The 18,792-nt window shown below is 33.8% G+C and overlaps 1 protein-coding gene across 1 annotated transcript; it reads left to right on the forward strand.

Annotated features, from left to right (window-relative positions):
- The first annotated feature begins 9,821 nt into the window (after positions 1–9,821).
- LOC107186123 (tryptophan 5-hydroxylase 1) lies at positions 9,822–17,965 on the forward strand. The gene is made up of 12 exons (XM_015573931.1): positions 9,822–9,920; positions 10,689–10,793; positions 11,385–11,598; positions 12,930–13,033; positions 13,109–13,176; positions 13,267–13,317; positions 14,412–14,510; positions 14,617–14,663; positions 14,766–14,901; positions 15,534–15,660; positions 15,799–16,028; positions 17,617–17,965. The coding sequence occupies exons 1-12, from the start codon at positions 9,822–9,824 to the stop codon at positions 17,963–17,965; spliced, it is 1,629 nt and encodes a 542-aa protein (XP_015429417.1).
- Positions 17,966–18,792: the final 827 nt, after the last annotated feature.

Consider the following 18,792-nt stretch of genomic DNA (forward strand, 5'->3'; position numbering starts at 1 on the left):
TTGAAAAGAAAAATAGTTGGTTTGTTTGAATATTACTAAATTTTTAGTTAACAGATTCTCCGCGTCGTCTATTTCGACTAACTGCTCATTTACGCCGATTGTAATATCTGACATCATAATTCGTATTGCATGATGATCACCGGTGACCAACGCGGCGGTGAATATGTTAAGAATTAGTCTAATTGTTACTCTCTTTTTGGTTTAGAATATACCGTGGTAGGTGCAATAATTTTTCCTTTCGCTCTGGTTTTCTTTTTTAATGGTTATGAAATTAAGAATTTACTTAAAAATCCGCAGCGTACTTTTAATGAGAGTAATGCGGTTCTTATTGCACACATGATTATATAAGAGTTGAAGATGAAGCTCAGAGTCTGGAGCAAACATTTATATGAGATATAACTGCATGTGATGTCTCTTATAACTTCTGCATAATATAACAACAATTTGGTAAAAACATAAATACTCACAATTAAATCTCGCATCTTAAACTGCGGATTCCTACTTTCATAGAACATTTTTCAAAATCCAGAGTATATACAAAATTTGTTTCACCAAATAAGACATCCACTATCTTTAAGAATAAAATAAAAATTTTTTAAATTTTTGTGTAAGTTTTAATTTCACTAAGTTTTGTATTTCCTTTTCATATATTACAATAAATTTTACAATTAAAGTTATAATAAGCTAATCTTCGCTGGTAACACTTTTATTAACATAATCAGGAATACAGAAATTTGAATAAAAAATTTACAAGTAAACGTAGAAAGGCATAGATGAAAATGATGACATAATAAAATCTATCTTCCTTTTTTGATTTTTTACAAAAATACACTTATGAATGTACATAGTGTCCTGAAGAATGCAGTTCCATTTACGAGAATCTGTTATTACATCCGGCAAACGCATTTGGTACATTCCGTTAAAAAACGTCATGGTAGGAAAATAAACTTACTGCATCATATAATATTTACGCCCGCCATTGCTCTGTATCTTCGCCTGGAAGGGAGTCGTAAGCTAACTCAGTTCCTGTATACATATGTGCATAGTTTCATTCTATTATATTGTACAGAAAGTTCAGACTGCACGAAAGTAATGTCTAGCATTTAAATGTGTCTTCCCTCACGACCAAAACCTAATTATATAACTTATACATTTTCATTATATTTTAATTTTTTAGTAAACATCTAACATAAGTACGTTAGATATTAATGTATAATTGACTGAAACGAAATATATCATCGATTCCATTGCGCTATAAAACCATAAAGGGATTAACTTACGACGTTAATTTATTATCGTAATTTTCGAGAAATCTGTTACGTTCGTCATCAATAATTTTTATATATACTTATGAGCGACGAACGACAATAATTTTCTTTCACGAAAATTGAACGACTTAAAAACTGTTGCAGGAATATTGTCAATTGTTATCCATTGTTTTCTGTCTTCGCATACATTCGAAAACATGTGAAAAGTTGCAGGGAGAGAGACCAGTTACGATGCAAGGGGAAGAGACCAGTTAACGAGAATAGAGTGTTCAAGAAGAGCTAGTGGATATAGACAACCGAGGGAGTGTAATTAATGTCGGTTAATCGAATTAAAGAAGTTGCCGACGTCAAAAGTTTCAGGTGACACTGTTCGGAGCTTCCATGTTTCCTCTTTATGATTTGTGAATTAGGCCAGTAAACCTAACCGATATTTATGGAATTCCATAACTAACGCGTGTCCACTGACAACACTCCAAAATTTTGTCTTAGCGATATCCATGTTAAAGTACAGTAGACCCTCGATTATCAATTACAAAAGTATTCGGATAACCGAATTTTCGCATAATACTAGATGTACAATTTAATTCGTGGCTTCTACAATTAATTATTAACTGAAAACCGCCATCATTTTTTCATGAGGGAATTCGCTGACTGTCCGATAAATGGCGTAAATGTGTAGAACATCGATAGGGAATATTTTCAAAATTAATTTTTTTAAATAAACGACAAATCTATAAAAAGAAGGTCACGAATTAATTTGTACAGCTAATAGAATGACAACTCTTATCATGTGGAACTTCAAATATTTTAAACATAACACAAATGAATAGAAAAAAGGGACACGTAAAAAAGTTTTTTTTTTTATCCATATCTTTTTAGTCGGTGAATCGCATAAATGTTTTAACACTCACAATTCTGTACAGTTGCATTCCCTTTGCGATCATTAGATGCATAGAAGGAATGTCTAAAGGAATTTATATACACGATGTCTCGTTTCATGTGAGAAGTACAGCAGATTTAATATACTAAAATAAGCAAAAAAGTTCATATTAACATGTATAGGCGTAGCCAGGGGGGCAGGTGCGGGGGGAGGGGGAACTTGCCTCCCCTGGACGGATACAAGTGGCTTTTGCCCCACCCTACAAGAAAAAAATTAGATTTTGTTTCCCTCTCCCTATCCAGAGTTACAACATTTTTACATAATATTTAATATTGCAGTATAATTTGAAACTCGACAACAGCCTCTATTAACAAAACGCATACATTTTTAACGATTTATGACTTTAAAAACACAATTAAGTGCGTCTGGTTACATATGACCTTTTTCACTGTGGCAGTCGATGTGTTAATATTTTTGCCCCCCCCCCCCCCTCGACTGATAACCTGGCTACGCCCATCTTCACATGTGTTCGATATGACCTTGGTTTTCAAATACAGGCTCTTACGTGTTTATTGTTTATCTGGAACATTTAATAGTCATAACGTTTAACTAATTTGTTAATACTATCATGTATTGCTTGTATTATGAATGGAGTAATTAGTACACGGACTGTGTTCAGTGAACACCTGTATTCAAGCTAGTGGTGTCCATTTCAAGCATTTCCTTTGAAATTAAATACACACTTGTTGCAACACGAAACAGACTGTAACTCGAAAAGAAGGTCATGTTGGACATATGTTTATATGAATATTGTTTTGTTATCGTTGTATCTTGAATCCACCCCTGCAGTACTTCCCACATAGTACGGGTCACCCTGTATACAGAAGGATTCATAAATGCATGTCAATACTTAATAAGTATATATATGTATAGTCATATAAGTAAAAAAACGTCATGTGAACGTGTGTCCTATATACCTTCATATTCGAGTTATGGTTGATTGAAAGAAATTTTAAGAATTTTAGAGGAAGCAAGAAGTGCCTCGACACACGCCACTGCACGCCGTACCACCGAGTTCCACATTCGTTCGAAAATATTAGGTATTCTTCGAGTAGCCTCAAATCCATTTTGTATCCTTTCTTATAGAAAAAAAATATCGATGGATATTGTTTATAAACATCTGTCAAGGTCAAGACATACTTAGGCGTGCTGTAGCATGTGTTGACGCATCTGGCGGGCACTTCGAACGTTTTCTTTAATCATCCATAACTCGAAAACTAATGTATATTGAATATATTTTCATGATGTTTTTTACTTATATTAGTGTGTAAGTTTACCCCCTGAAGTATTGACACGCATTCATGAATCGTCCTGTATACATGGCAGGATGTAAGCATTGTGTGGAACATACCTGACGTCTGAAATACATTGTACGGATAATAGAACGTTCAAATAAAAGAATGTTCGCATAACAGAGCGTTCCGATAATGGATGTTCCGATAATAGAGGTTTTACCGTATTCTTAACTGAAAATTGTACGATTTTATAAACGTAACGTAACCACCGATAACATACGGAAAATTTATAGCTTCCAATTGGACTAATAGCGGCCCTATTCAAAATTCGCGGGTTTTTATAATTGAAATGTGTCCACCGGTAACGTCAGCGAATTTACATTGGGTCTAGGCCAAAGTTAATCTCAATTGTGGACCTCTCTGTGCCAATCATACTATCCACAACAATGCCACGTTCGTTCGATTCGGTGTGTACAGAATTTTTTTCCCTTCGATTTTCCCTCGTCCCCTATTGCATTCAGCCCTTTTTGTTGGAATCAGACCGTTCACTCGTGCTGAGAGCGAGCTCCGAGAGGATCTTACCAACTGCAAACAGCGAATATCCATCGTCTTGTTCTTACTTATAGAGTTCTTAGACTATTTTTGCTAATCGATGAAGTCGTTTCGAGTGGTCGATTTGTATCGAGTTTAATCGTTGGTAGAATCGAGGAAGGAGTAAAAATCGAATCGAAACGAAAGTCTCGGTACAACGTACAGAAATCTACCCAAAAGTAGTCGCATGAATGTATGCAATTACGAAGTAGCATTTATAAGAACAAAGTACATATGCATTACACAAGGTGGTCGGTAACTGGTGGTGTAACCGGAAAGGAGTAGATTCTAGATAAAAAAATAAGTGAAAAATTTAGAATAAATTTTTTCATTTAGGACTCCGTTTTTGAAAAAATCGACTATGAAAATCTGTGGTTACGTATACAATTGAATAGAACTTGGCTAACGCGTCTGTTAATTGCATTCCGTTTCTACTTACTATCATGATGAATACACGCATTTCAAATTACATTTCAAAGTTGACTTTCTCGAAAACAAAGCCTCATACGAAAAGACTTTATTATACATTTTCCACTTATGTTTTTATCTAGAATCACCCTTTTCCTGGTTGTACCACCAGTTACCGACAACCCTGTATATTACAAATTTTACTTAAATATAATATTATTAAAGTCTGTTCCTATGTATTAGATTCTTGAGAAATAAATGGTTAATTTTTCGTAAGATATTCATGTCTTACTGATCTCATACTTGAATAGCGAATGGCTATACGAATTTATATTTTTATCGTACAATTTTACATTTTTTTCTAATAATCATTTTAAGAAGATGAAAATAAAATAGAAGCTTTATGCTATATATTTTACTTTTCTCTAACTTACTTCATTAGATGATGGTATTACAATATTGTACAAATAGTTGGAAATGTGTATTGTACAAATAGTTGGCGTGTCCTTTTCCCTTTGATCGTTGTTTAAACATGTTCAAATGTTGATAATGCGATAACAATGTATACCGTTTTATTCGGAAGAGTTTACAGAATAATTTGACGTAACAATCAACTGAATAGCTATTAATGTTTGAACACAGGAAATGTTCAAACTTGAAAATTTGCATTTTTTTTCAAAATCAAATTTCTCGTAAACTGAGGGTGATGGCAAAAAACTGTTTACGGATTCGTATTCAGCACAGAAGAATTTATAAGAATCATTAACTGGATGTTCGGAAACAAACAAAAAGTTAAATTTTGTTGACCAGGGTTATTAGCAAGATAATATATTACTTCATTCCATACATAAAGATTAAGATCCTATTTTCTCAAATCGAATCTGTGAACTTCATGGCAAATGTGATTCGTTATTATGTAAAAAAGGAAAAATTAACATTGACTTGTTTCTCCGCAACAGAAACTTAAAACAGATTAAAATATGCATGAAAACATGGATTGTGTCTGCGAATGGCCCACTAACCTTTCCACAAACCTATATTCAGAATGCACGTTGCCACAAAATGCTAAAGACTAAGTCGAAACGGTAGGGACAAATTAGATTCATCGAAAAAATATTCGTATACGTTTATAAATTTTTCTGAACACCAGAAAATGTTCGTTAGAAATCGAAATGTCATCGAAATTTTATATTCCTTTTTTTGTTCGAGCTAACTTATTTATCTTCACGCTAAACGAATTCAAGCATAGGAGGAACATGTTTACATGAAAAATAAAGGACTACCACTATATAAATACTAACTATTAAATGTGCGTTAATAAAGTGTGTATTACTTGTCATGTTATAACTTGAATCTAATACCTTCCACGCTTTTGTATGCACATATCTTTACACAAGGTCTGTTCGATCTACTACCATTTATTCATTTTTGTGCGAACATTTGTACTTAATATTCTTATTACACTTCTCCTCGACGTTTGAACTTCTTTCCGTATAATGGAGCAAATTAGGAAATTCCAGTTCCGAGCTCAAAGGAACATTCTGACGAAGCAGATACCAGATTTCGCGGATGACCCCAGTGAATGGAAGAGGACGGATGTTGAAATACGGGTTGGAAAACGTTCTAGTACAATGTTAAGTTAAATTACTCTTGTATCTTGGCACGTGTTACTGCTGAAAGACGAACTAACCTGTACTGATTAAATACGACTTCTTCGCAGAAGTAGGAAATCAATCGCACATAAGGTCACTGTCCCTATTTCTAATCGCGTCCCGATTTATAACGTTAAATAATAAATTTTAAACGTTAAACAATAAATTAGTTATACAAAAAATGATTGAAATTAATTCAGTATTTCCGTACAAAATACTATAGCCCGCGGTTCAATAGATGGCAGCATTTTAATAGAAATAAATTTAATAAGTTTGTCTGGTGTAAAGAAACGTGATTTAAGCGATTCCGTCACGATCGTGAAGTTACACGTGGACACTGCGTTCTTACTAAAAGAAACTTACGGAATCTTTAATATTGTTCGCCAAAATTTGATTTTGGTACTTCCATTTACGCTGAGCAGAAATAGGGACATTTTATACTTCATATTAGATTAACTATTATTAAGTTAAAATGTTTTTAAAACTACTTTTATTTAAATTTAATTATAAAGGGAGGTTTAACTTTTATATCTAAGAAGTTCTTTTGTCGATTGTTGCATAAATAAATAATAAAAATCAATTTCCGAGATAGCAGAACATGATTAGAAATAGGGACATTGACCTTATACATACATATAATGGTCATCTCTTTGTTCGAATCTCTCATAGCTTTTAATTTATAGACGTTTCTTTCACAGAAATCTATTGGTTTCTTCTTAAACATTATAATTTATTCACAATATTACAATAATAAATTGTGTTTATTAAAGCCAAGAATAAGTAAGCCTCCATTATTTTACTAAGCTGGCAATAATCTAAATTTCAAATATTTTTCCTACCATTTCTTGGTAAAATAGCGTAGGGCGATGGACAATAAAAATGAATATTATTGAAGTAATATGCATATTTAATCAACTTAGATGTAATACAGAATTTGATAAAAAATACTGAAAATATTTATTGCATCACTCTTATATTTACGTATTACCTATGTATACGTACAATTTTCATAGCAATATGATTAACAAAATAATTCGTATTCAATTCACTTTATTCACGATAGTCAGGTACGTATTTTTACAATAAGTATCTGTTTTAATTAATTTTCCTAATACTAATAATAAAAAAAAGTATAAGTAATAACATGTTTAATATTTAAATGATGCAATAAATATTTCCAATACTGTATGTATGTACATACATTATTATTTAGTTCCATTTCAAGATACTAATTTTAATTACTATTTAACGCATATGGTATCCTAGTTGGTATTTTTCTCTAGAAACAAATGTAAAATTTTCAAATCTCGAGTAACAAAGTACACTGTTCCGATTAATAAAATTCAATCATTTATTGACATTCGCATAAAATGCAATTACTGTAAGCAGTTTACTGTTCCCCAGTAAAATATATGCATTCACTGTCAAAAACAATTTACCGACTGGCAGACACGACGATAAAAGGAGTATCCTCAACGCAGATCGAACGATACTCTCAATTCTCTTAATGCCACAGGAACGCCCGGTATAATTCAGCGAGGGTAGAGCCACTGGATGGTAGCTGATAGTGGTAAGTGATGGACATTGGTAATGTGCTGCATCTGCTTTGCCAAGAAGCGAAGGAACGTTCTCGGCCGTTCGAGCTTTTATGAAACGCTCTCTTTGTTCTGGGGAAAGAAATACAAAGCGGGAACGATTGTCTCGTTGGAAAAAATAAACTGAATCCTCCGGAGAAGACTGTGCTTCCGATCGGAGACCGTGTTTCCTTGACGTAAGACGCGTTTGAACACTTACCGTGACGTTATTTAATTGTATTCGAATAGTGAATGAACTATATGTATACACTTGAGCAACGAATCTTACGATGTTATACAGGTTGGGTCATAAAATGTGTTATAAGTAGAAAGCGGATTTTTGAACAAATATAGATTTTTGTAGATAGTTTTATGAAGATTAGAGACAAATAGAAATTTGTTTGCTTTATTAATCCTCAGACACCAGACTAGTACGAATTTGCACCAACGAAACGTTATTTCGTCTGTTCCTTTGGAAATTTACCGTTTTTTTATAACAGATTTTCATAATTAAAAAATTATTTCCCACTTTTGCAATTATTACCATTGAATTTCTGAGGAAATTGTACCCCCAAGAATTTGTTACGAGTTCAATTTGCTTTTATTTTCTTCAAGTTTTTAATCATTAAAAATTCAAAATCCCAATTCGCACTAGTGTGGTGTTTACATATACGTATGCTGAGTTGGGGTGTGGTTTCTCAGTGTTATGGTTCTTGTAAGATTCGATAAAATGTAATGTTCTCGATAATCTATTATAAATTTAACTGTACCGAATTTTAGACAATCGTGTTAGGCAATAAATGCATAAAATCCACAGTCCACTTATACGTTTCATTTTAAAAAGTTCTAAGACGGTGCACAAGTAATTACTTTCCTCAGTATTAAATACTTAACTGCTGAATGCCTTGCAAGCTTATAAGATCGTTATGCAGAGTTTTCATCCGATATAATATAATAAATATAATAAATCGTCGGATGATTGCTTGACATTAATGTCAAAATGACCATTTCTGAACTTTTTAAGCGAATTTTGACAGTAGTTTAAATGAATTTTTACTATTTATTTAGTCTTAATTTTCGTAACAATGTCAAAACTCGACAATACCAGAAAATAATTATAAACTAATTCTAACTGTGAGTTATTATACTTAAAATGTGGTTTATTTTAACTAAAATCATAACCATAATTATAACTACAATTACATAAGTCTCGATTAATTTCAACCGAATGCCATTTCAAACCATAAAATCACGAATGATGGAAAACTTTTCCATTGATGTATGTACATTAAAGAAATTTCTACATGTATCCATCTTATAAGTTCCAGAAACGATCGAACGAACGCGTAGAACCGTGAAGAATCCTCGAATCAACGAACAAAATTCGTGTCCTTCCCATGGCCGACTAATTTCACTTGGCCCGGTAACCTATACACACTTACACACGGTTGTGCCGGTCGCGCGTGATTCCGCGAACAACTGAGACACGGAATAGGCGAGGACAGAAAAGTAAAAGAGGAAATATACATATATATATATATATATCTATATATTAATATAATTAAAAAATATATATATATACATATATATATTAATATAATTAACAAAAAAAAAATATATATATATATATATATATACATATATACATATATATTCTTCCCTCCAGGAAGAGACCTTGCGATCTCTTCCTCGCCCGTCCATCGTCGGGACTCGCACCACCCACAATCACGCGGGGCTCCAGTGACGTCACAATGAATACACATTCTGCGACCGGCACAGTTACGGTTAAATGGGGTGAGCCAACACACTCCGCTCTCAACCCCATGGAAAGTTTTATCCGACCAATGGGGAATCGTTCTACCGTCTGTACGTCGACCAATCGCGTAGGGATCGTCATTGAGAAGGACGCGTACGGCGGAGGGGACCGAGGTCTTAAGAAGAGCCGAAGACAGTGGTACCGGGACACTGTTGCTTGTGACATTTCAAGGGGTGAATCATCGAACCCTCGAGCTGTAGTTTCTTTCGAGAATTATCCTTCCGTCGATTATCGTCCTTGCGTTGTAATGTGAATCTTTAAACCGTCTAAAGGGATCCGTATAATTTCGATTGGTCGACGGAATTATAGAATAGTTTTTTATAAGGCGGAGGTCATCATGAGTGGATCCGGTAAAGGACTTCTAGGGGTGTGGCTGTACAGACGTGGGGAACACTGGGCCATCAAGGAAGGCAGTCCCATTCATAAATCGAGCGACGTACGTTCAATCGGGATAAGTGGACAGTGTAGAATTATTTTCTTTTTGATTTTGACACATTGACGACCGGTAACGAGAAATCCTATATTCACTATAAATTTATTATCGGTGACCGGTAACGAGAAGTCTCGTTTTCAGACACGTGCATGATTTATTTATTCTTTGCTCGATGACGGTACACTTTTTTACATTAGAATATTATTGGCTTTATTACAAAAAATATTTTTAGTTTGGTGTTCGAGTTCGATGGACAATTACATACAACTTTAGCGAAACTTTATTGGTCGCCAATATGTTAATTCTCTGGTAGTTCGCCTATAGCCTGTCTTCTTGCAACTGTTGTAGCTTTATCATGGGAGAAGGGATGTACAATACACTGACCCTCAAAAGTTTTCGTATTTTGTTAATAATCTCGACATGGTTAATTGGTTAAATCTCAATCCGTGTTAGAATTACTATTTTTGAAAGACTTTCAATGTTCATCACGATAATAATCATTTTTCTAGTATACCTCTATCCAACATACTTACCAGTCTGATTGTCAATATATTAGAAATGAACTTTCGATCGATACGATAGATAGTTTCAATGTGATAATAATATCCGTTTTTCTGCTTAATTTTTATCAAATGTTTTGAAGTTAAGTATTATACATATAATCAGATATACTTCAAATTGTACTTAACTCTTAATAGTACGATAGATAACAGGCGATTGCAGGGTTGAAGCTGTAGGGTACTTTATAAATATGTTCTTTCATTCATTCAGATCCCAATGGTCGAGCGGAGACCGAACAACGATACCAAAAGTTCCGTCGTTTTTTCGTTAAAAAATCAAGTCGGTGGCTTGGCGCGAGCCCTTCAAGTCTTTCAGGTACGATATTCGAACATACTTGACAGAATAGTGCGTGTGGAACACCGTTTCGACCGTACAAATAATTATTAAAACGTATATGTTGAAGAAAAAACGATAGTTACTTATCAAACACTGATTCGCAACAAACATTAAAACTATTTAAAGTAATACTTTTAAATATTTTCTCTATTGTCAATAGCCATCAACGTTTTTTACGTAATATTGAAAACAAATTACCTACTTTATACTATATATTTCAATATGTCTACATATTTCAAAAAATTCAATTTTGAGTATCTTTCAAATGCTGATTCTCCAGAAACATTAGAACTACTTCAATTTCGGAAATAAATTACACGGGACAGCATTTTGGTTTATACAGAAGATTGTACAGTCGTAATATTTTTGGTTTATTATAAGATTATACAGAATCGTAGAGTTCTACAAAGGTTATCTAACACTTTACCATCGTGTGCTTACATTAATGAAAATTTTACTGTGATGTAGACAGTAGGTCATACGTGTGAAATGTTTTTTCTAATGTTGGAAACGGCGAACATTTTACAAACCAAAACTAATAGGACACGTTTTTACGCGTATTTCGCGAAGGATCTGGGTGTAAATGTTATTCACATCGAGTCCCGGAAATCGTTACGTCGCGGCTCGGAATTTGAAATTCTTGTCGATGTTGAGTGCGATTCAATAAGGATGGAACAGTTAACGAGAATGTTAAGTCGCGAAGTAGCTGCCATTAATTTGGCCCAGTATGAAGAGATGGGAAGTATTCCGCATGCACCATCGCTATCCGCCGCTCAAAGTTTCGGTGAGTAAGCAATGTAACATATACTATTGAACAGTATTTATTATGTAGTTCAGTAATTTAACAATCTCATATGATTCTGCACACTTTCGTTTTCAATTTAAATGACCCTCTTCACTAAATCACTGCTCTACTAATGTACGACGCTAAAAATAGCGTCAGATGTTAAAATGTAACAATGAATAGTGCTGTAATAGCATATGTTTTGAATATTTTTACAAATGAAGTATAAATGTTCTAAAGAGTAGTAGATTACCAATTGATACTCTTAATAGATAATTCTCTTTGTATCAGGTGGTTCGGAAAGTATGTACCGTTTTAATTACTATTTTTCTTCCTATTTCGCTCCATTTTTCAATTAATTTCACTGTACCAGTTATATAGTATACACCTTCGGTTGCATTGGCGGAAAAAAACTCTTCAAGCTGCTTCTCGATAAATTCTGTTTTCGAAGAATTTTCTTGATACAGAATATTCTAGCGATCCAAAGGAATAATTATTCGATGGACCAAGTCTAATTAATTGGGGTAAATAAAACTATATCTTCCAGTTGAAGTAGTTTAACTCTTTTACATTGATAGAACGTAATGAAAATGAACATTATGCTAGTTCATACGTTTCATCAGTACTTTTTGACAGAAAACAACAAAAACGACGAGTAACATATACAACAAATACATTCAATCCATATCTATAAAATAATAGTTGTTCACCGCATCAAATAATTTTTTCTTTGTCCAGTAAAAAGGTAACGAAGCCAATGTACCTACTCGAAACGCTACGAACTTTCCGAACGACCTAATACTAATTTTCACAGATCACCAAGTCAAATAAGTTGTCTATTAATACTTTGAATGTTAGAGCAATATCTGCAAACATTTTTACGAGATCAAAACCCCAAAAAAGATATTTAATTCTTTCAGCGGCATATTTACATAATAGACCCAATATGGCAACTATTTTGGGCTAGATTCAAAATTAACAAATAAACACAATAACGTGATTTTTCATCAAAGTTGCATAGATTCGATCCCTAAGAGTCTAAAAAATGCTAATATGTGCATACAATTTGCAAAATAGGTAGGAAACATTAAAAAAAACTGAGGAAAAAAAAGATGATACGAATACGTACCTACCACTGCCCCTGAAAGGGTTAAACTAATTAAGATTATTATTGTTTTACCTTTTGGCATCTGTTGTAACGTAAATATTCATTACACAGAACGTTTTTTAAAGAAACAAAAGCCTTACGAACTGTGATCTGTATGATCATTTTTATCTTGTTTGATACAAGTGATTAGAGAAAGTACCTACTTAAAATCAAAACATTGCAGATTTCAGTGAGGTAGATATGCCTTGGTTCCCACGGAAAATATCGGATCTAGATCAGGCTCAGAAGGTGCTCATGTACGGATCTGAATTAGACGCAGACCATCCCGTACGTTTTTATCTCATTCGTACCAATTGTTCCCATTAAGGTCGTTCATAACATGAATCAAATTTCATGTTTTAGGGCTTCAAAGATCCGGTATATCGCAAACGTCGCGAACAATTCGCCGATATTGCGAACAATTATAGATAGTACGTGCAAAAATATCCAAAATTCTTCTAAAAAAAAATCTATAGGATCGATCCTTGACCTATTTTCAACGGAATTACTGTGTTTTTCAGTGGCCAACCGATTCCTCGCATTGAATACACGCCAGAGGAAATCAAAACATGGTTCGTGAATTTCTTATTTCTTAATAGTAAAAATTTTATATATTTATTAAATATCAATCAGCATATAACCCACTTTAATACACCTAACGTTTACAAATAGTAGATCATTGGAAAAATACATGACTTTGATTCCTACCGCGTTCTTTTTCTGTCGTTAAATCGAAATTGTCTGAATGTATGCTCGATAAAAATGATTAACACCATTATTTCGAACTTCTTTTTTTGTAAAACTTTCGCTTGTTACGACAAATCATCGTACGTGCTTCCACAAATACGAAGGCAATCTGCAACGAAGAAACGATCATTCGATACTTCTGTGAGTTCCTACTTCGAGCCTGAGCCTTGCCAATAGAGAATCGAGAGTTTACCTTCCATCTTCCTTCTTCGAGACGTGTGAACAAGCTAAGGTTGTCTCGCGTTGAATGCACCCCTTAATTGTCCTGATTCGATTTATTCTCACGATCTCGAAGCAACTCCTCTAATCCAATTTCGACCGGATATACGTACACAAGACGAGCACTAGTGAACGATCTATTCTTGAAGATTCACGAACCATATGGTCAAGAAAGTGTTAAATAATAACCGTATAATTCGTATTCTTAAGTAATAAAATTAATTCTTTCAAAATCGAAGTTAGAAACCAAATTGATACATGACAATTAAATAAAAAGAGAGTATCGTTATTGGAGGAACGAAATTAAAGCGGATAAACGATAAAGAGAAAGGGGGACATGTAAAAAATGGAAAATAAATAATAATAAATTACAGTTTATAACAATTGCATTTGATGTTTAATGTTTATATATTAATTTTAATACGAAACGATTCTTTTTTGACGAAAATTTATAATTAGCAAATGAAATATGTCCCTTATTCTTACTATACTTTATAAATGTGTGTACAAAAGAACCCAGAATCGCAGAAAAACTTATTTCATCAATTAGAAGGGCTATTAAGTTAAAGATATAATCACAATTTTATGAATCTTCTCTAAACATTTTTACGTTGCATTTCATATATTTCTGCAAATTAGAAGTGCATGATATTCTCAACTTAAGAACATGTATGTGTTTTAAATGCTACTTACTGTTTAGGGGTACAGTTTTCCGTGAATTGCACCAGCTTTATCAGAAACACGCTTGCAAAGAATATCTGGAAAATTGGCCAAAGCTGGAGAAATATTGTGGTTATAGGTAACATTCTCTTAACATACGATATCGCTTAATTAATATACTTATACAATTAACATTAATATAATTTTATTAACTACAACGTACAATGTCATATTTCTCATAACAGACAGGATAACATACCACAATTACAAGATGTTAACGCTTTTCTGAAACGTAAGTGTGAAATTATAATTTTCTTCACAATCTAACGATTAACAATGATTAATTGCTTATAATTGTTACTACTTAATTGTTGATAATTTGTTAATAACAAAGGAACAACCGGATTCCAACTTCGACCTGTGGCTGGCTATCTCTCCCCAAGGGACTTTTTAGCGGGACTTGCTTTCCGTGTATTCCATTGCACGCAATACATTCGACACTCGTCTGATCCGTTTTACACACCCGAGCCGTAAGCAATTATTAAAGGAATACTTATTCGTCAGATCATGAAAATATCGAATTAATGAATTATATTATAAACTGTATTTTAAATATTCTCGTTTCAAATACACTCGTTCTTTAACCCTTAACTGGTGAAGTGAACATCGTATTACAGTAAATCCACGATGAATGTTCGAAAACTTCTCGACACTGAACATTAAGTATTTCATAATGCAACTGGCCATATGCGACTGAAACAAATATGATTGCCTTCAGAATTCCAAGCTCTATCATTGTGCAAAACCTCATTAAAAAGTCAGCGTTACACCTGAGGACCTCTCCTTGTCAGTGCCTAGGAGCATTCGAATATTCATCGAGGATATATAGACTATACTCGTTACTTGTTACACAATTCTTATTACTTATTCTACAACTAGTTGTTTTGCATTCTCATGTCAGAAAACATCAAAATAAGCAAACATCTCGTTAATAACTATTAAATAAGAATAAAATATTACGAAAATATTCATGGGGTTCCTCACCAGTTAAGGGTTAAAATCTTTAAAATCATCATTAATTACCTTTCGCATTAATTACATATAAATCCCTCCCAATTCTTTCAATCGATCATTTCATCAGATTTTCTTTTGTCATTCACAGGGACTGCTGTCACGAACTGTTAGGACACATGCCGCTCTTGGCGAATCCAAGTTTCGCTCAATTTTCCCAAGAACTTGGACTCGCTTCCTTAGGTGCTTCGGACGAGGACATCAATAAATTGGCAACAGTGAGTGTATCGTACCCGAGATAGTTCCTCGGTTTCATTAAAACTTCATGAAAATTTATTTCAAGCTTCGGGAACGGTGGGGAACGCTCCGTTTACGATGTATTTCTCCCTATCTTTTTCTCGTTCGTTTCATTGTAGCTGTACTTCTTCACTGTGGAGTTCGGTCTGTGCAAACAGGACGGCGTGCTTCGTGTTTACGGGGCTGGATTGTTGTCGTCCGTTGCGGAACTGAAACACGCGATCTCCGCCCCCGAGAAAACGTTTCGTTTCGAACCGGACATCACCTGCAGACAGGAGTGTATCATCACCGCGTTCCAGAACGCGTATTATTACACGGACAGCTTCGAGGAGGCAAAAGAGAAAATGCGGTATGTTCGTGTCTGGTCTGCTAACTGACAAGGGATGTTCGCGAAGTGATACACGCCGATTCTTCTGTAACATTGCTCAATTGTTTATTGGACCAACCCAAGAATTTTGCCGTACCTGGTTGGTGCTGTTTCTAGACTTTAAGGGAGAAACCACTCATCTTACCCGAAGCGTCCGTTTACGTATTCGCTTGTACAGAGCTAATAAACTACAAAAGATATCAACAGAAAGTTTAGATAAATTTTATATCGTTTTTAGTTGTCTATATATCTTATATCTATATACTATATAGGTAGGAATACAAATTTTCAGAAACAAACATTTTCAAAAAAAATATCGAAACCAAGTATTTTTTTGGAAATTCCTTCCTACCGATATATGGACAACTAAAACCGTTATAAAATTTATCTACACTTTTTATCGATATCGTTTGTAGTTTACGTATTACAAGCGGAGAAGTAAAAAGGACGCTTCGCATAAAAAGTATGGTTTTCTCCCTCGAAGTCTAAAAATAGCACCAACCAGGTACGGAAAAATTTTTAGGTTGTTCCGATAAACAATTGAGCAAAGTTACAGAAGAATCGACGCGTATCACTTCGTGAACATCCGTTTTAAGTGACATTTCATTTAACCCTTTCGATATTATGGGCGACTATAGTCGCTCGCCATGAAATAACTGCCCTGTACAATATTAAACAGTTTCTAAATTACTGATGTATTGATTTAATATTAAATTTTATTGCGATTAAACGTCCACTAAGCGTCTGTCGTCTTATTTAAAGATTACTTATAATTTAATATCTAAACGTACGGGAGCGTTGCAAACTTTTATATTGTTCCAAAGTATACATACGTTTCGCGGCAGATATGGCCGTATCGAAAGGGTTAATGGCGTCAGTTTACAATCTGGTGAAATCAGAGAATAAGTTATAAAAAAATTTAATTCTCAAATGCTAGAGAAACATTGCATTATATCCAATGTAATAGGCTCGTTATTTAAATGATTAATAAATTTCTTTATATTCTTGCACTATTCTACTATATATTCTTATTAAAGAAAGTTCTGTATGGCTCCTTATGCTGTATACAAGAAATCTCCTCGTAATGAATCCGTTATACATATTATATGCAACATCTAGATATGATATAATGTTTCATTCTTTTGATCATTAGTTTATCAACTGACTCCATTGAAATGAATATATTCTTCATATCACATATATACCTAGTGACACATTGTTCCCGACGTCTACAGCCAACTCAAATAAACTTCATCAACACATTTCACTAACATTAAAGATGAAAAGCATTAAACAAAAGTAAATACAAAGATACTTTCTTCTTGAGTTACATATTTTATAAATTACTCGTTGAAAAATATTCGCGAAAAATTACTATATTATGTTAACAAGCAAAAAATCATTAATCCTCAATACTTCGAATATTTCTGACATCTATTTTAGTCAACACTAGATATTTAATGAACTTTGTAGCTACTATACGAAGAATTGATAGAACATTACATAATAGAGAAGTATTGTTATCATTTGAAAACATAAAATTTAAAATCATATAATTGTACGTTCTCAGGTCGTTTGCAGGCCAAATAAAACGCCCATTCGGATTACGTTATAATCCCTATACACAGTCTGTGGAAGTCCTTACGGATGCTCAAAAGATCACCGCAGTGGTCAGTGAACTCAGGGGCGATCTTTGTATCGTTTCGAACGCTTTGAGGAAAATACACGAGCAGGATAATACGGTGGACGTTGAAAGAATAACCAGCCTCTTAACTCGCGGTATTGATTTACCTCAAGACACTTCATCCTCCGACAGCGATATCGATAAAAGTCCTAACATTGAGACGCCACAAAAAACCGTGCAGGATCAAAACCCGGAATATGTGCCCAATGGTAACACAATCGCGACGCAAGATTAAAAGTCTTTTTTCTTCTATAAGTGACTGATGATATGTAACGCATATTGTATATTGTTATTAGCTCTAGAACGTAATGTCTGTAAATGTTATCTGCCCCTATTAGCCAGTTGTGTACAAGTTTCGAGCAAATCGCCAACAATAAATGACAAAAGTTGTCTAAAAAAACCATAGCCATCTGTTTTCGCATTTGACTTGGGTTTTGCAGGCAATGCCAGATTACAAAATGGTAAAGCAAATTTGCTTAGCAATTGGCTTTAGTCTTGCAACATGACCTATGTCAAATTGAGGGAAAAACCGCAACAAGGTTTGCGCAAGCCAATTTGCGGCATATGTTACTGCTAATGTACGCGCAAGTGGTTTGTAGCAAATCTTGCATCAAACTTGTAGTCATAACTTTATAACAGGCATTGGACAAAATTTGGGTTTGCAGGTTTTTGGCTGACTGGGGCGTTTAAAAATCGTTCAACATGAAATGAACTAAATATATTATTATGGAATGTAATGCTAATCATTCGTTAGATCATGGCTCAAAAATGTGTTATAGGTACATAGTATGTATATGCAATACGCGTACGTAAAATATTTATGCTTGTAGAGAGCCTAATTAGAATATCGTTACATAGCTACATTATGTATAAAGGAAATAAATTTGAGATGAAGTAGAATGCATTACTTGTATATTCAACAGCTTTATTAGATTAACGGGTTTTTTTCAAATTATTTTGCAAATAACATTAAATATACTTATTCATTAACATTAAAAGTACATTTACTTACTATAAAATACATTTTACTTCCCTGATAACCAGTTGTATGCAAGTTTCGAG

Source organism: Dufourea novaeangliae, unplaced genomic scaffold, assembly GCF_001272555.1.
Source record: "Dufourea novaeangliae isolate 0120121106 unplaced genomic scaffold, ASM127255v1 scaffold69, whole genome shotgun sequence".
Lineage (NCBI taxonomy): Eukaryota > Metazoa > Arthropoda > Insecta > Hymenoptera > Halictidae > Dufourea > Dufourea novaeangliae.